Source organism: Balearica regulorum, chromosome 1, assembly GCF_011004875.1.
Source record: "Balearica regulorum gibbericeps isolate bBalReg1 chromosome 1, bBalReg1.pri, whole genome shotgun sequence".
NCBI classification, from domain to species: domain Eukaryota; kingdom Metazoa; phylum Chordata; class Aves; order Gruiformes; family Gruidae; genus Balearica; species Balearica regulorum.
Genome location: NC_046184.1, coordinates 32065351 through 32085105, shown reverse-complemented (window position 1 = coordinate 32085105; position 19755 = coordinate 32065351). Strand labels below are relative to the sequence as shown.

The 19755-nt window shown below is 34.9% G+C and overlaps 1 protein-coding gene across 35 annotated transcripts in view; it reads right to left on the bottom strand.

Annotated features, from left to right (window-relative positions):
• Window positions 1–19755, bottom strand: part of NRCAM (neuronal cell adhesion molecule) — a 165720-nt gene that overhangs the window by 28514 nt on the left and 117451 nt on the right. For 13 of the 35 annotated variants that reach the window (XM_075744408.1, XM_075744416.1, XM_075744379.1 and 10 more), the window contains 15 exons: window positions 17312–17455; window positions 16199–16310; window positions 15701–15867; window positions 15470–15617; window positions 14796–14920; window positions 13895–13924; window positions 12429–12530; window positions 9298–9495; window positions 9114–9184; window positions 8007–8232; window positions 7606–7721; window positions 3594–3798; window positions 3270–3392; window positions 2083–2259; window positions 926–961 (listed from right to left, as the gene is read on the bottom strand). In XM_075744408.1, the coding sequence (XP_075600523.1) occupies window positions 926–961; window positions 2083–2259; window positions 3270–3392; window positions 3594–3798; window positions 7606–7721; window positions 8007–8232; window positions 9114–9184; window positions 9298–9495; window positions 12429–12530; window positions 13895–13924; window positions 14796–14920; window positions 15470–15617; window positions 15701–15867; window positions 16199–16310; window positions 17312–17455 (1980 nt within the window). The remainder of the gene's footprint in view (window positions 1–925; window positions 962–2082; window positions 2260–3269; window positions 3393–3593; window positions 3799–7605; window positions 7722–8006; window positions 8233–9113; window positions 9185–9297; window positions 9496–12428; window positions 12531–13894; window positions 13925–14795; window positions 14921–15469; window positions 15618–15700; window positions 15868–16198; window positions 16311–17311; window positions 17456–19755) is intronic. The other 22 variants (XM_075744472.1, XM_075744499.1, XM_075744506.1 and 19 more) reach the window with 3 other exon arrangements.

Below are 19755 nucleotides of genomic sequence, written 5' to 3'. Positions count from 1 at the left end.
TACAGATTTTGATTTGGGATGTTTATGCTCCACGAATCTGAAGCACAGATGTTCATTAGTGTTAATGACAAGTCTGTGATAAAATGACACACACATATAGAGACATCTTTCTGTCTTACAGCTACCTACCAGTTCTCTGGACAATCTTTGTTTCTGACAGTAAAAATATCAAAATTCTTAAAAACTGTGTGCAAAAATGTGAAGAACACCTTGTTTGACATAAGAACTGCATCATAAAGAACTAAATATTACGGAATTCAAGAATAAGGATGATAATAGGTTCCACTCACTGAAACATCCTCAAGTACTCACTCACAAGATCCGTGAACCTAAGACAGCAGGAAGCCATTTCCCTGTATATACAACCTGATACTCAACTGAGAAGTATACAGAGGGTATTGTCAGTCATCTGTCTCCTATGCACAGTTGGCTTGCAAATGAAATAAATGTGATCAAATGGGTAGCATTAATCAGCAGTGAGAACAAGAACGCACCTACTTTTTACAAACAAAAAATGCACATGGCACAGACAGTAAAAAATTCTCCTTAGCAAAAGTGCTGTTTTTTCTACTCCAGCTAATCAGTGCTAGTGCACCTGGATCCTGAATATTTATGACAGTGACATACATCTGTTAAATGTTCAGAAATAATTGGACTTTGCTGAAGCAAAGCTAATGAATTCCCCTGGAACTCTGTGGCAAAATAAACAGATGAAAGGTATTAATAAGAACTCTGGATTCCTTTAAAAAAAAACCCAAACCCAAACAGAACTAAACAACAAAACCCACAAATGTTTCCTTCCAGCACTGATTAATACTTTGTATAGAAATGTGTAGTCCAAGATTTTCTGTCCTTACCACTGCAATTTCCCCATTTGCAACACTGCAAAATCCACACATTAACAAATCATGCAGTTTCATTTTACCTTTGCCTGCACCTACAGCAGGACGGAGAATACCAGCTTTAATGGAGGAAAACAAGAATAGGAACACTATATAATTAGATACAACACCAAAGGGAACATACATATATAATTTCATTATAAACCAGAAAAGCATGCAGACTAGATAAAATGTATTAATTCAAATGAATTAGAAACAATTCACTTACGCTGAACACTGACAGACTATTACGAGACAAAAATTAATACACATGCATTTACAAAATTTTATTGCTCATGCTTGTTAAAATTAATGATTTCAAATAAATGTAGTTCATATGCAACCTTAGTACACTACCAGAGAAACTGCATTGTGTACCAACTCATCTATGGCAATTCCAATAAACTATAATTTTCTAAGCATAAAAATATGTGAAAAGATGGTATTAAAAGAGACTTTTAATATTAAGATGTGCAAAATCATAAAAGGCTTTCCCCCAAATTTCCCCTTTGCTTTGAATTACTTTTACTTTATCAGGTTTTCATATTTAAATAAATAACATCTTCAACAAAAGAACTGCCAAAATCAGAGAACTAGAATGACTATGCATGTAAAACTCAATAGTGACAGGATTAAACAATATACTGAAAAGTATTTAAATATTATACAATGTCACCAATTACTTGGGCCCATAGATGACAAATTTATTTCTGCAACTTTTTTGAAGTTACTGGTTTTGCCAGCTCTGTGAAAAAAGTTTAGATCTCTCAGAAGCTGTTGCATACTTCAAAAGAGAAATAATTTCCTCTAGCCATAAAGCTGCATCATTTTAGTATTGTTCTCTGTGACCAGAGAAGGTCAATGAAGCAGAACAGGTGAATGGAGTAAACCCACTTAAAATGTAAAGTCACATGAAACTTTGAAGCCCAGAAAAGCCAAAGTCTTAGATCTTGTAAGTTTATATCAAAAGGAGGGGCTTTACACTTCCTTTGGGTCTTCCACTACCATAGAAAGACTTTGCACATCTTTTCTTCAAAACTATTTAAAATCTTTTATTAATGTATAATACAGTCAAGAAAGCTCTAGAGAAAATTTTACCAGGGGCTATTTCCTTACTGAAGAAAGCAGTAGTAATATTTATAACAAAATTTGTAGTGATTTTTAAACTCAGTGTTTTTTTCTTTATACATACCCATCTTACCTTCATCCATAATTGTTACTGCTTCCTCAGTTATCTGACTTCCTGATCCAACAGAAGTTTGTGCATTAAAGTAAAACTTGTACCGTGTGCTGTAATTTAAATTTTTTAATATCAAGCTGCTCTCGTTGGCAGGAATTCTTATCTCTACCAAGGGACCTAGTTCATGTGTGTTGTTAACTGTTGTTACAAGAAAAAAAGAAGAGTGAGTTAGGAAAACTGCCCACATTATCACTGTGTTAAAGCAGGCTTTTTTGTTTGTATTTATTTGTTTTGTCTGCTACGTTGTTCATTCCAGGTTATATGAATGATAATCTACAGTTTTGAAAAGAAAGTTAACTTTGTGTAAAAAGGATCTAGGCAAGGAGCCAAAATTCAACAGGAAGATAGGAAACACCTTCAAGTTTTTTAAGTTCAAGTTCCATTCTCGTAAGTATCTGAATCCAAGGCAACTGAGTCCACATAAAAACATCTGGGCTTACACACATTTGAAACACTGATCACTAAAAAATTCTGAAACTCTAAACTAGCTGCCTCATAACAAATTCAGTATGCTTCGGAAAAAAAATACCGAAGTGACTTGTATCTAATGCCAAGGAACAGGGGAAGTTGGTAAGTGGAAGAAAACACACTTTCATGCGCATGAAACAAATTTCCAGTGTCACTGTTGACAAATTTCTGGGCAAGTAAGCAGTGGCATGGGGATCCTAAAGAAGTGATTTACAGTGCTGAGTAAATGGCACATTTATGAATTTTCCATTTTAAAATTAAAATACCATGAAAATTGAAGAAGCAGTCAGCAATATAACTGGATGTATTTTGATCTACTTTTAATGATATTTTCTCTGCAGTTAGAACATACGATTTGCAAGTGGTAGTATCTCGCTTCTAACTTAGAGGTAGTATCTCGCTTCTAACTTGGCTGTCAGTTATATGTAGCACTTCACCTCCATTTATCTGTAAAGTACAGTTTGATAAAGTGAAAGTAATGAAAAAATGCTAACCTTGTACTTAAGCAAGTGAAGTTTTCCAAATAATCTATATTGCCAATATAATCCTTTTCAAACTTGACATCTACAATGCAATCATGTCTTTTGTACATTATAAATTTAACATTTTTTTTAATAAATGGATTGCTATTTGCTAGACATACTGTCTAAGTGAGAGTTATATATTCATAATTAACTTACTTGGCTGAAACTTCAGTATATATGATGTCAAAACACCATTTGGATGGGTAGGTGAACCCCACTCCAGAGTCAGAGAATCCAGTGTTGGGTTAGTAATCTTCAAAAAGGAGGGTGAACTAGGAACTTTTAAGAAGAGTATACAGTAAATACAAAGTAGATTAACTTAAAACAGCCCATGAATTATTAATTCTTAAGAATATTACTGTATTGAGCCAGATTATTATTGTATCATCTCCAAGATGCAAATTCAGCAATTACACCCTTCGCGTTCTATTTCTGAACATACCACATTTAAGTTTATTCTCTAGCTTTCTCATTTCATACCTCCTTCAGGGGTCTTAAATACTTTGTCTGGGCTTGCTGGTCCTTCTCCTTTACCATTAACAACTCTAACATTCAGCTTGTAAGAACTGTAGGGCTCCAGCCCTGGCAACATTCCAAAAGTCTTGTTTCCCCTGAAAGTCAAGATCTTTTTTTCTACATGCCGTCTACTCCTTCTGGATAGACTCTGTACTTTCCAGTAGTAAACCTAAAGACAAAAGAAAATCTACAGTGAGTGTTTAGGTGTTCTGATTTTACAAACTCTAGGCTTTTCCATGAGTATCCATGAATTATAGGTAGGAATAATTGCAATTTTAATAAGCTCAGGTGAGACACAGCATAGAGTTTTCCTGCCCCAGAAATAGATCTTGTCCAGAAACAGTCATGTCTACATAACTGGGTGAAGACTATCACCTGCCAGTTCTGCTAATGCTCAAAGCCATTTTGACATAAGTTCTGGTTTGGAACCGCATTAGAATGTGATGGTTCTTGTGTTAGCAAGTCCATCGGAGAGGCAGGACTTGTTCACACCATCCATTCTTGCAGTAAGAGGTCTAGACAGCTTCCAAAGCAGACTTGCATTTTGCTACCTCATTATGTCACACAACTAACCACACTAGTCCCTGTGATGTGGAAGCCAAGTAAGTACTTTTAAATGGGAAAGAAACCAAAGGATGTGTCTGGAGTGGAAAACACATAAGTTCTGAAAGGACTCTGAGTCATGGAATTTCTCCACCTAGGGACAGGAAGGCTATTCTTCTATTTCTGTGACAATTAGCTCATTCTGGTGTCCATTTTGGTGACTGAGTTTCTAAGAAACTACAGATGAGCCTCAGAGGTAATGACCTTGACTGCACTCTCTTTACTACATAGTCTCTCTACCACGATATCTGGAAAGATAGCCCTACAAAGACTTGTGTTACTCCTAGGATTGTCACCTTCAAATACATCATTGTTCATTTTTCACAAATTTTCATGTATGTATGATCAAACAGTAAAACTGATAAAGCAATGTAAATGGGTAAAATCCTGGTTCCATTTAGGCAACTGTGAAACACCTCTTTAATTAAGGAAGCTGGGATTTCACATACAAATTCAAAGAAAGGAACTGTTAAGACTTACAAAGCCCAACTAGATAGCTTATAAAGCAATGTTACACTAACACCAGCTTTCTAAGGCTAACAACATATCATTTCACTCTAATCACTGTTAAGTGCCACTGTGTTTTACATGGCTTGAGTTAATGTTTTTCAACACCACCAGCTGTCATCCTGTAGTCCTCATCCTACCAACTAGTGTAGAAAGACATTTACAAGCTAAGAAAAGCTTGAAGTGTTGGTATATTTCAGTAATACTAGTACTGAAACTCATCAGGTATAGTTCATGTTATTTTAAGAATTGTTAGCCAGTAATTTTTCACAAAACACAGTATAACTGGATCATCACTTGTCACTAACCAGGCTGAAATTAAAAGACAGCTTTAATAAGCTGTGTTTGATAAGCAGTTATTTGGAAGAGGAATATGACAGTAAAAGAGACTGCATCAGATTTTTCACATATTGTATTGAATAACCACTGAATTTGTAAGAATAACAGGAAAAAATGGCAGTAGTAACAGTGAAAAAAATTCTTTTTAAAATTTCTTCTGAGGTTTGCTTTATAGTACCATGGTATATTGATTAATAGCTAAATTAATACAAGAGTAAAATATGAGTGATGTGCTGTAGCCTGCTGCTAGTTAGATGTCTTCCTGCTTTTTTCATACATTTGTCTTCACGATATGACTCTTCAGAGAAATACTCCTGTCTTTATTATGAAACGTGTTCCTAACGCAATACTGCACATTGGGCTACCATCTGAAATAATTTTATTAATTAGGAAAGCCTAAGTTTGCTAGTAGGATTTTGCTGATATGTTTTAAAAGAGATAGTCATGTGTTTTGTAAGCTATGTCAGTAACTGAGACATTTCAAGCGTACTTGGCATCAATGAGAAGTTTTCAGCTTGAACTCAGAGAAACCTTTATAAAAATAACTATCCACTAGGTCTTATGACCTGTCATGCCTTGTCTAATTCTTAACCTATTTTAGCTTGATTTAGCTGTATCTGCAAAAATTAATTCAGGAACTTTTGCTGCATGTGCAACTTATTCAAGGATATACCACTGTCTCATTTGTCCTAGCCATAACAGAAAAACGACTCAGCGGTCAGGTCTGTTGTCAGTCCTGTAGTCTTGAACTTGTTTTATTTATGATTATTGACTAACTTATTTTAGCTTCAGTTTTGCTTAGCTTTATGTAATTGTGTGGTTCTCCTCCCCACAGAAAAAAAACATACTGTATACAGAGAAGGACTAACACGCTGAACAGAAATAATCATGGCATGACTAACCCTTTAGACCAACTGGAGAGGAACGTGTGCAACCTGTTAGCAAATACAGGACAGAAAATAACCCTCAGAGACTCCAAACCCAAGGAAGAAAAAATCTCCATCTAATCTTGGGATGATGACGTTTGTGGCTATGGAATTTTCTGTATTATTTTTGATCTTTAACAGAAATTTGGTGATTTGGATTATGAGCATTAGCATTGCTGCAACTGGGTTAATAATAAGCATTAACTTCACTAAATTCTAACTCTTTAATCCTCACATAATGGATGTTTTCTTTTGGTTGCCCATTTGCGTATGAAATACCAGGTTGATAATGAGACTCCCACCTAACAGATAAACCTTTAACAGACTAGCAAATCCTGTTTCTCATCTGAGTTTATTATCTAGGGCAAAGCACCACATCATTAACTGCAAATACTTATGCTAGCTGATACAGAACTAGCTTAAGTCTCTCTGGCCTGTGGTATTTTGTGCCAGGTAAGTGACATCCACATACCAGGAACTCTCATTGATGTTGTAACCAGCTGTAACTGGTTTCAGTGCTCTCGGATGCTAATTCTCCACTTTATAAGTACGATGTACATTTATTCTCCTCCAAATATTCTTTACTCTCTTGATTTTTTCAAATACCTATTTTTCTTCCTTTCATTTAAACAGAAGTAGTTTAAATTAGTCTGTTTTACAAAGTAACCTAGTTCAGGCTGTGTAACTATACTGTTTTATTAGAACATATTTATTAGTATACTTAGAGAAGCAAAGAAATAATTATTTTTTATTTTCTTCTGTTGTTGCATAGGAAGTCAATATATCCTCTCATTCCACTCTTCCCTCCACAACCAGTCTACCATGCTTCTGCAGTTTCCACTCTGGTGTAGTTTCCACTCCGGTTTCTTCTGATGGGCTTCTAGTGCAACCTCTGAAGCAACTTTTGCCATCATTTTCCCTGTCCTCCAGGGACACCAGTTCCCCCAGCTTCTAACCTTGAAGTCCTTCTGTCTCATTCTCTGTTCATTGCAGTTTTTTGTCTCCAACACAACCTTCTCAGTTATCATCAAAGCCAGCACATTATCTTACACTAAGCTTCCTTCAATCGTACGCTCCAAATCTTCTGCTATTTCCTATCTCCTTAAATTGAGCTTTTAAACTGAGCTTCTCCCTGGCCCCCCCAAAAGACACAGCACCCAGCACAAGCTAGCAAGTGGCCAGTTACTCAGAATTAAAGATGTGCTTAATCATAATATGGCAGAAGATGAGTAATCATAGCATCAGACCTAGAAGATACTCCTACAGAAACTATTTCTCCTCATCCTTTAAATATCCTTTTGGAATAAGATCTGTAAAACCATTATCATTTTATTAAATTTATATAATGTGCGCAAACTTAATTGCAAACATAACCATTTTTCTTCAAGGACAATGTCACAAGAGGCGAGTGCTACAAGGCTGAAACTTGCTGAACTTGAAATGAGTTGTATCAATGTTTTTGCTCGTCAGCTAAACTTGTGAGCTCACTGAAAAGCAAGAGTCCTCTTACATGTCAGTTACTTCAATCTGGATACAGTCTCACACAGGAAGAGTGATCTATTTTAATAAATGAAGAACTGAAAGCTTTTGACTGTACTTACTTTGTATCCTTGAAGGTGTCCTCGGACAGTTTTTAGTGGAACTGGATCCCAATGCACCTTTGCTAATGTGCTGTTAATAACGTGAACCTGCACGTTGCCTGGAGCAACCATTGGCACTGCGTGGAAAGAAGGCAACAAGTGCCTAGTTAGAATGAATATCCTTTTTCAGAATGAGTCTTTGCATTGCACTCAAGGAATAGGTTAAAATGTTCCTATTTTAAAAAGCTGGTCCCAGGATTAATACTAGAGTATTATGAAACCTTATTATCTCCAAATTACTTCATTTTAAGTAAAAAATCCCCCTGCTACCCCCCTTTTCCAATATTTTGATATTTTAAACATCCATTTAGGTTACACATTCAGTCACTTTTAGTACAGTTGAGTCAAACTACAAAACTTACAGTCTTCCCCTGAATGTCCAATCACCTCTGATGGCTCTGGTGCATATCCCAGGTCATTTAAAGCTTGTACTTTTATTTCATAGGGAACAAAAGTTGGTGTACCAGACACAATATATTTAGATACATTTGCAACTATAACAGATGTCCATTCATCATCAACATCCTTCTGACGCCAGCTGACTTTGTACTGAAGCCCTGGTCCATTAGACTGAAAACCTTTTAAAGACTGAAATGAAAAGAAATATTTTTTTTCAAATATTCTGAAGCATCTGAAAAATCTAAAGTCACAAAGGAAATATACTGATTCTTCTTTAGAATTTTACTGAAAATTTCCCACTGTGTTCTGTAACAGAGAAGCACTGCTGAAAGCTCCAAGCTATGCAATTTCACTTTTACAGGAGGTCAGTTCAGCTGCTTTTCATTCATTAGTCAAATCACATTGAATGGTTCTCCTGGCTTATTCTCATGCAACCATACATCGTGATTTCCATATACACATTTTGTTTTCAAATATTTCTTAAGCAGCACAAGAGGAAAAAACAGACTTACACCAACTCCCTATAAACACTGTTCCCTAGACAATGCATCTTGTCTGGGATGGGAAATTGGTTTTACATGTCTCTCCTTGAGCTCCTGTCATGGTGGTAAGGGCATGACAGAGAAAAGATTTCCACAACAGTTTTTTAGTGGAAGAGTGCACAATAATTTGGTTTATCACAAAAGTTGAGGGTAGAATTAGGATTCACATTAGAATTCATTCTAAAAATAAGACTCTACTTGAGATAAACCACAATTTACATATTTAAGTTTTCCTAAATTGGCAGCAAAACATCCTGTATTATCAAATTAATGGCTTGTCTTGAGAAATCACTCAAGGAAAATATGGCATCTTAATTTATTTGGTTTTTTTCATAATGCATGCAGCTTTTCCTCAAAAATGAAGATGGGAAAATGTCTGGATTTTACTCTTTTACAAGCATGTTTTAAGCAAGCAATGCACTGGCTATTCTCATAGTGTGTTCACAGTTAGATCATTATTATTTCTCAAAAAAAATGCTACTCACAGACCTGAAAACACACAAATTAAACCTCCAAAACCAAACTTACCTCCCATGTTATTACCAAATTATCAGGTTCTGAGCCTATCCCTTGGACATTAGAAGGATTTTCATCGGGATCTAAAAATAAAATATTTACATGTGAACAAGAATGACTGCTGTTTGCATTCCAAGCAAATTCAATGCCATTCATAGTATAAATCAATCATTGGTAAGTGGGAATAGTTATTTACTTGCAGATTTTGTCAGGTACTGCTCAGATGGTTCACTTGGCTGACTTCTGCCAATCTCATTGACAGCTATCACACGGAATGAGTAGTTGACGTACGGAGACAACTTCAACTGTACTGTTGTCTGAGTTCCAGGAACTTCCGTCTGGTAATGCCATACCCCTGATTCATGCAGCCCATCTTCATATTCAATCACAAAGTCTGTAAACAGAAATTGAATCCAACTTCATGTCAAAACTTGCAACACTTTCCTAGATCAGTATAGGCATTTCTGAATGAGCTAATCACAAAGGAGGGATTCAATCAACATTTTTAAAAATCATGAAAATTGAAAAATAAGTACATAAACCAGAATACGGATCTATAATGTGGATCTTAAAAGTATTGCCTAGGAGAAGTATACTAGAAACACTCTAACTTTAATTATTTGGTATTCTCACTAATGCAGCTACCTGTCGGTAACATGTTATTACAAGAGCTCTCTCTCAGGTACTGGATTTTAATGTAACAGGAACCCTTGAACTATCACAGCAAGAAAGTGGGACAAGATTGGAATTTTGATGTAAATGTAATATTTGGCTGACAAATATGTTGGTCTTAGTTGTATCAAGCTGACAGTAAGTAGTACCTGTACATTATTAAAAACTCTCTGAGTATTCCAATTTCCCCAGTGAGATTGGCTTAGTGAAGAACGATTTAAAGTTAACAACCAATACTCAAGGAATGTTTTCGAGAACACTTTTCAGTATCTTCACATTAAGTCAAGGAATGTAAGTTCAGAAGCTAAATTTCTTGAGAGTTCTCTGTGTGAACATTATGATGATTACTGTTAAGACCCTACAGAGTATATAACCTCAGGGATAAATAGGTTTGTAGAACTCCAAAAAGAAAATCATATTCATTATCAAAGATAAAAGGACTTTTTCAGCTGTGAAACAGCAAAAAAAGCTTCCTGCTCTTAGGTATGAGATATAAATTTTGAAACACTTAAGAGGAATTGTTAGGATACAGTAAATAAATGGGAGAAGAATGTGTAGTTTGAGTATACTCCATGGAATATTAAGTTTAGCTATACAAAATTTACATGAGCAGCAAATGTTTGTGTGTTGCGTAACAACAATTTTTCCCTATCTCATGTATAGGTGGGGACAAGAAGCCAGAATATGGCTCAGGATATATCCTGTTCAGACTACTAAAGAAATTCTGAGGGGCATGTAGAAAATGCTTTTAGAAGAATGCTTACAGTACCACACAGAAACAATCCACGAGACTTTGAGCAGCCAAGATGTTCAAGAAGTAAAATAGCTAAGTAGTACTAATCATAGCCTTCTGGACCTCAGGCTTGCAGATTTCATCCTGACCTGAGTAGTAAGAAAGAGGGAGAACTGGCCCCAAATTACGGGCTGAGTTATAGCTGGTGTTGTGTGCTCAGAGATAAAGGTCTTGGGATGGAATATTTTCCAGATCAAAGTCTTTGTTTAAAAGGTGAGAATATTACATGCTAAAAGAAAAAAAAAAACAAACCTGAACACCAACAAAGTTTTCACTATTGCATTTTGCTTCCCTAGTAACTAGCATTCTGCCTGCAACTCTAGTAGAACAATTTATAGGAGACTTCAAGGAAAAAAATTCTATTTGAGCTTTCAGAATGATTCTAGCATATCAATCATATTACTTGTGTAAAGGGATCACTCATAATGAAATCCTATCTTTGAGTCTTGATCTGCACTTTGAAGTGATAGCAGCAGCAGTAGTAATAGGCTTACTCATGAAGCAAATGCCTTATGTTGCAGGCTCTCAGGGGACCACACAGCAATATAAATTGTATCATAATTAAACCCAGCATTATTTAGTTAGAAAAGTTCCATTTCCAATATTAGAATGCATGCGATATCTCACTTCTAGAAAAGCTCCACTACGAGCCAACCTAGTATCATTTATTTTGAAACAGTGTGATTTCATTCCTATAGAAAGGCAAGACTTGTGTCTTCTGGTCTGGAAAAAATGAAAATGCTGACACAAGAGTATATGAATAAGCCATAACTTAAATTCAACCATTTACATTAAACTTCTATATATTACATTTTTAAAAGTATATTACTAGTTGATATATATTAGACAAGTCTGAAATTCAGTGTAAAACTTCAGAAAAATCCTTTGGTGTTTTATTAAAATGCAATCAAAATCTTTGATGTCTTTTGAAATTTCTGAAATTCTGTTTTTACAAAACTTCTATTCCAGATGCCTGATGCTTCCAGTTTGTGTTTAGTGTTCATACTGACCAGCATCAGACCGTAGAGAGCAACACTCAATAAGTCAGCCTAACTCATTTATTCCAAATATAATGTGTACACTGGTCTTGGTAACTTGTGGCAGTTATTAACTAAAAATACACTGCATAAATAATTCAATAAGTTGCTTATAGTGAAAAAGTTGCCCCAACAAATCTTTGTGATCCTATTATTTTTTGGAAAACAAACAGTAACATGAGTCTTCCTGCCTCCTAATTTCCCCCTCCATCATCTCTGTTGAATATAAGCAAGAGTATCTTTCATTATGTTCTACTGGGGGGAGTAATAGCATTTAAGATCCATTTCCAGTCTCAAAAGTTTATAGATGTTTGTTTTCTCTGTCTTATGGACATGCTTTACTCCTTCAACTGTCTGGACTAGAACAAACCAGAAAAACTATCCATCTGCCTGATATTTTCACAAAGAATAAGCTTCTGTATCAGTAGTGATGGATAATCCCTAAAGATATTGGTACTGATGCTATTTCAAATTCATGGCGATTGCAAAACAGTTAATGCAAGATGTAATTAGCTCTCTCCTTCAAAAGCATACAACAAATGAACAAGTCAACTCTTTACATATTCGTAAGACTGGACTTGTAGGTTAACTAGCACAGGTTTGGGGATCAAAAGCCCAGCTTTTTTTAGGGCAGGATATTTACTTGCTTGGTTGTACAGTAGAGGACACGCAGTTAATTTTTGTTATGTAAATAAATGGCAACTGTAGCAAATGAATTTATCATTCTTCCATGCTGCACACAAAATTTATCTCAGAACGCTTTGGAATCTAAGAACAGTTAACATAATGCTGTTCACATAATGCAAAAGATACAAACAAACATACTTGTAATGGGGCTGTTATTTTCATCTCCTGGTATCCATGAGAGTTCAACGCTTCTTTCTAGCTGACCTGTCAATTCCAAGTCAAAGGGTGGATTTGGCCGAGCTGTAAATCAAATGATCACAAAGTAAATAATCACACCAGAATATGTAGTTTCAGTTTTGAAAAAATCCTTACATTCCAATCAAAAGAATTCCACAAATACAGAAGGGCAGATCTACTCACTTACGTAAGCATGACTTAATGACCATTAGCATGCAACTGTTACAAAACAGAGACAAAATGGAGAACTGATGTATCTGGAAACTTCTACACATTAACAAGAATCTGTATTTGATTTTATCTACGTTTCATTGCACTGTGATGTAAAAATGAAATGAGATGCAAAGAATTAGGAAATGCATGTTTAGTTTATCTTTGAATCATTATGGGTGGTTATCTATTGTAACTAGAAATATTTAATAAAACAAGGAAAATAAAGAAGCGTTCACATCAAAGAAGCTTTTCTAGAACCACTACAAATACTTTGCATGTGAATTCAAACCAGGTTTCAAATAGAAACTAATTGCAAGTTACCAAGTCTTTTTTTTATTGCTGTACTTTTAAAAAATCCTGAAATACCATCCAAGCTGTTTATATACATCCTTATAATGCATAAAGATGTAATTGTCCATTGCAAATTGCTGAAAATAATTATATGCTTTCTAACACAAAAATCAAGACTAATAAGTACGTTCATTTAAGAATACATAAGCATTTTCACTGAATGTGATAGGATGTACATAAAAGTGCTTAAGATTCTCATACCTAAAAGTGTTTTAGGCATATTCTATTGCATTTTAAAACCCAAATTCAGAAAAAATGCTACCAAATTAAAGGCTGTATACTGTCAAATTTAACACTGTACCTGACTGACGGATTTTTTGGGGAATTTCAGCTTTAATTGCTAATCCCTATTAGCATTTTCATCCATCATAAACTAAGTAGGTCAATATGGTCCTATCCATTTTATGAGTGAAGTAAAAGGAAGACAAACTATGAAATAAAGTACACCAGGCCTACCAAGCTGTCATCAAAAGCAATGTAAAAACATACCATAATTTGGTTGGTGCAAGTTCTTTGATAGTGAATTAGCTTTCAACGAACAGTTGGATTTACTTTTCATTTATTATATAACTAATTTGCATTACAATGTTGTCTATGAGAAAAACATTAGCACACTATAACCAATGTTAATTAAAAAGAATTTATCTCCAATAATCATTTATTCCCTAAAATAAAAAGCAGCCTGCACTGTAAAATTCCAAAGTCTAGTACTCCAGTAATGAAGCAGTTGGCAAAATGGGATGAAACCATACACACACACACACACAAACACAGGAAAAAGGGAAAAAAGAAAAGATGTTGCACTTTGCAATGAGAAATATATCTGGCAGATGACGTAGAAAGAGAACATTGGATTAGTTTACCGTAAATGATAGCTGGAGTTGGGGGAGCAGCTGAAAAGAACATTAATATAAGGATTTAATCAGTTAGTAGCCGAAGAAACAGAATATTGTAGGTAGTTAAAGACTATAATTATTAGAGACAAAGAAAAGCTAACGTATTTAAATGGTTGTTTTTAAATAATATGTTGATAATTTTTCACTGAAAAGCTATAAAAGTATTCTTGAATATTTTATCCATTTTTTTAATAAGGATAATCAAGAAAATAAATAAAGTCAGTAATCTTATAAAAACTTTTAAACAAGTACTAGACATTTGTTGTATGTCATTCCTGGATAGGCATAAGATCACACCACCATTTAAAAATACAAGCATACTTGACTTTGAATCTCAGCTTGAAATGAGGTAAGAATCATTCAGGATGTCTACTTATAAATTTCTTACAAATTGGGAGAAGGGGCAAAGTAACATAACAATCTGCAATCACAGAAACTTAACAGAGAGAATTAACTTAAAAAGAAAATCCTTGAAAAGTCATACAACCAAGCATGCTCAGTCTTTCTGAAGCATAATTTAGCTGCGAAAGAGATTCCTGAGATAACATGTTTATGTTCTAATACTCTGCAATATGTAACCTACTGTGTTAGCTCAGATGTGATCCAAATAAAAACCTACACAGCATGAAACTGTATGTGTCCTGTAGCTACTGGACCCTTTTATAAGCAGCTGATTCAAAGGCAAATTTTAAGATAAGACTGTATTTTTTAAAAGCTGAAACAGATTTACAAATAGGTGACATTTTCTTTGTCCTGTCCTAGAAATCAAAATTATGTTTGTGCTCTGCATTATAAATCTAATGCTGTTTTCATACTTAACAGTAATTAAACACAGTTCTGCTATCATAAAGTTTGAGAGTATTCTTACCAACAACAGTAAGCACAGCACTTGCTGAAACACTGTCCAGAGTAGTATTAACTATGCAAGTGTATGTTCCATCATCTTTATCAGTTACATTCATAATGGTCAAGTTGTCTTTACCAACTAGAAACCTGTAAATACAATAGATTCAGCCACTGATTTTTCAATAACTGGTACTGTTATAAGAAACTTGCATAAGACATTACCAAATCCCATATACTTGTGTATTTCAGCAAATACCTAGAGAGCAATGTAAGCTATGGGACTATATCAGCCTCTTCTACATTGCTCTTGACTATCTTCCCACAGTGCCTATCCTAATGTGCTTTTATTTCCAAATACACTAAACCAACTTTTAATTATCTGTGATCTAAAGCAAAATAGTCTTTCATTATCCCTTTGGCTTCTTATGCCAATTATCTTCTCCTTACAATTGATATACATGGTCAATGTGCACAATTAAAAATTTTTACGTCTCATTTCATTTTGAATTCTATCTTAATATTTTGAAAACACTAGGTAAGTCCTTGAGTCACCAAATATGGGATAGTGATGATATTTATCAGTCATCTTTGGAAAATCTCAATAGGTCAATATGTTCCTTTCGAAGATCAGGAAAAGGAGCAGACAAAAGACACTAGAAAATTAAAAATAATAAGGGAAAATTATTTTGTCCATACCTTTCATCATCTGGCAGTTCATCATTGTCTTTTAACCATATAACTGTTGGTAATAAGGTAGAATCATGTTTTATTATACACTCAAATGAAACTTGGCCATATCTCTGAATCACTTTGTATTCTGGCTGTTTAATTATCATCGTTGGATCTGAAATTTAAAACGACTATTAGATATTTAGAAAGTCTGAAATTCTATACTAACCTGTTACGAAAGAGCGATTCATTTCTTACCTTTAACTTCCAATTGCACCTCATTTTGTATCTTTCCTAATTCATTCCTTGCTACACATGTGTATGTACCGGTACTATCCTTCTGAGCCACTGGAATTTCCAAGGTTCCATTATCATGGAAAACGTATTCACTTCCACGCAAGATGCTACCTTTCACTCCCTTAAACCTTTATATAAAAAGTAAGATCATTATCTAATGTCATAGTTTAATTCTATTGTATTTTATTAGCAGAAAATGCAAGCTTGGGACTGCCACATTAGAAAATACAGGCAGAATCACATAATGAAATTTAAAGTTTACTCTGTAGGGATAACTTAACTGTTGTTACATTAAGTATATGTAATACTGTATTAGTGTATTGTAATCAGCATATATTTAAAAATACACTATTTTAAAAATGCAAATAGAGTAAAAATAGTTTAAAAGCTTTAAATGTTTGTTTCCATAGATATAATTGGCTCTTTTTACATAACTTAAGCACAACGACTGTAGCTTACCATTCAATTTCAGGCTTAGGTGAACCAAAATAAGCACAGTCTAGCAATGCAGGACTATCTGCAATGACTTGATACAGTTTATTAGCAGGAGTTAGAATTCTTGGTGGCTCAGCTGAAAAGACAAAGATATCTGGATATAGATATGAAGATGCAAATACAAAATACTAAGACATCAAGAATGGCCTAAAGAGTTATATGTTAACAACCTTCTCTGAAGTGATTTCTGGTCTCAAGTCTAGGTCCAAATATGTTCTACTGCCAGTAGCCTGAGGAAACGCTAATGTAGGAGAATTATCTTGTAAGAAACAAATGCTTCTTCCCTGTTTACAAATCAAAGGGATGGGCACTAAAGGCAATGACTTCATTTGGAAAATTTAAATCAGAGTATATTTCAAGAAGAGAAACTCCTGGGAACAGACTGAACCACATAATTCCGAACAAACCTGCAGGCAGAAAGACTCTAAGATGTATTTTTGGTGAAACACCTACATCTTTTAAAGGAACCATGGAACCAAAGGGAGTTCTTTTATTTAAAAGTCAGTTTCTCTCAATTAAAAGATCTGCCAGTTCCTGCAGGAGAGTCTTTAGAGGCCATTCTGCCCAGGATTTTACTACTAGCTTTGTTAAATTCAGCGAGAAGAATTAGAGAGGCCACAATATTTTGTAACTAGAAACACATTCTTGGGAGGCCTTGAAGACAAATGCATACTAAATGTGTCCCCTTGAAATAGCAATTTAGATCCAAAACACCCACAATCAATGGAAGTGTACTAAAACATATTAACTTAAGGAATATTAATTCCTCCCTTATTTATTATGCTTCTGTTTGCTTGATTTACATAAACAAACAAACAAAAAAGAAATAAAATTTCTTCCAAGTTTTCCCCAGCTTTCACAATTATCTATCTATCTTAGTTAGGAATAGTGAAAGTGAAATTCAGGAATATCCTACAAAAACAAGGTATGTATACCCTTGCCTTTTGGAAGGCTCAGGAAATACATCCATTGTCACTGAAGACCTCAAGCAAGGCTTAAGTATGCAATTGGTGTAGTAGCAGGAGACAACTAACTAAATATGCAAGAAAACTGAAAAATACAAAATCTGTTTCTTACCCAGAACATTCACAAATGCGTTTGCTAGCAAGTATCCATATTCATTAGAAGCATTGCACTGATAGACAGCACTTGACCTTTCTTGCACATGTGAGAAAATAATGGTATCACCATCTACCTTTCTGCTAGGATCTTCTGGGGCAACTGTTGGTGTAAAGAAAAAAAATAATCGTTTTTCGTAAACGGCTGTTGGATGATATGTTTCACACTTCTGAAAAGAAGAAACAATTTGAAAGACCAATCTACCCCTTATTTTGTTTTCCTGGGTTTACTGGTTAAGGTGTGAATTTCAATATGATTAAGGAAGTTCTTCCAATTCTACAAATATTTAACTGACAATGGTAGAGTTCCCATTTTTGAGGGTTTTTTATTGTTGTTTGTTTTTCAAAGAAGTGAAGCTGAGATCATATTTTGCATGCATTATAGAAAAAAAATACTGATATGACAAGATTCAGACCTAGAAAAAATAAGGAAATATTTCTGAATGTCAAAAGAAAATTATGTTAGAACGACATTGGAACTTTACAATTCTCTGTGACTTAAAGGTTTCAACTTTTCCAATCAGCTGATATACCATAAATAATTATCCAAATATAAACATAGCTTTAATCAGTTGAAAACTATCTCAGAGTAAAATATAAGTAATTCTTCCACACAAAATCTTCACGAGAGCAGTAATATAAATCAGTAGGTGGCACTCTTTCCCTTTTATAAAAATTATACAATGCTATTTCCTCAACCGTTCTGTAGTAGCCTGAGCTGTAAAACAGCTCTTGCATCCCAGAAGAATCCAGAATAGAACTGAAAATAAAATTCTGAGATAATATTGAAGAATAACAGCTCAAACAACAGAGAAAAAACTTAGCTTGTAACACCACACTGCATAAAAATGCAAAAACTATAGTTTAATATTTTAAGTATTAAATCAAAACACATCAATGTATTATTAATATTGACAGTTAATGGTGAAATTATTTATACATTAATATTTAAAATAAATTTATATTTATATGCATAAATAAATGCATATAGTTTGGTTGCATCATCAAAATTGACACCTGTATATATTATTGGAACTTGAGAAAATAAGTATGTATGTGGAAGATTTTTCATATAAAATCATTCTCATTTGTTTGGATTAATAGAAAAGATCAATTAACTAAATTAACATAATTTTTTTAAGTGGCAAAGCCTTTTGATTCAGACAGTATCTCAGTACTCAGCTGTAAAGAAAAAAGAGAAACTTCTACATCTTCTCAAATCTACTGAAGTATCTGTTATTGAATTGTCTAAGAGAGAAGAACAAAAAGGGATAGATGAAGGGGACCACAATTCTGTGCTCCTGCTTAAGGGTATTTCCATCTTAGGTGAACTCTAAGGCCATTTTGCATATAAAGTAATTACATCAATTTCCAAACAGATGCCTCAAGAACAGTATTCAACTCCATTTTTAACTCTTATCTTCCTTCACTCTGCGTTCAAATCAGTATCACAAATTCAGAAATTTCAGAAAGGAAGAAAAAGGTACTATTGGAATTTTAAATAGTTATTCACTGGGCTTCTGGATTGCTGGCACTTATTTTTCTCCTCTTTTGTTTTACTTCCTATTGTGTTCCACGTTCCACGTTCCACATTGCTTCCTATTCTATGTAAATGCCATTTTCATTAAAAGATTCATGGGCTGAAAACAGACTGAGCAGGTGAGAAGCCCAGCAGGCAGGCCAGTCAGCTGTGAGAAGTGGTCTGTTTCTGCATACAAATCACTGTTAAATGGAAAAAATGCACAACTGCCCTCCCAGGAGGTGGGAGATCAATCCCGGCCGTTCCAATCACGGCTACTCCCTGCCCCCGGCTCTGGGCTTCCCTACACTCATGCCCTCCGAATCCTGCAGCATTTTCTGCACACAGCAGAGCTTTAATGGGTGCACAGACTCCCTCCCTCACACACGCTCCCATACATAATACCTTACAGGCTGATGGTAGGGCCCCTTTGGAGAGATGGAAGCCATTATTTCAGTCCTCTATGACTGAAGAAGGAACTCAATCTTAAAAGAATGATCTAACCATTAAATTATCTTATAAAAAGAAAGATAACATCTTCCCTTCCCACTGCTGTATTTAAGAAAAAAAAAGGTATCCCTCTTCAGTGATTTGAAGGAAAGGAGGCAGGTGCCTGTTCTCAGAAAAGGGCTTCACGCTGTGGGCCCCAAAGGGGAAAAAAAACAAACTGAGGTTATGTGTCAGGTTAGTCAGTGCTTCCTTTTGACTGGTCTAGCCACTTGCATGCTGAAGGGCACCGATTTTAGAAAGCTCCCTGTTGAGACTGGCATCTCTTCAACAGTCTGTCTTCTGACACACCTCATCCTCCCACGCAACACCAACAGAACCTACATGTCTTTGCCCATGTACTACACTGTGTTTTGCAGGGCCAGGCCCTAAAAGTT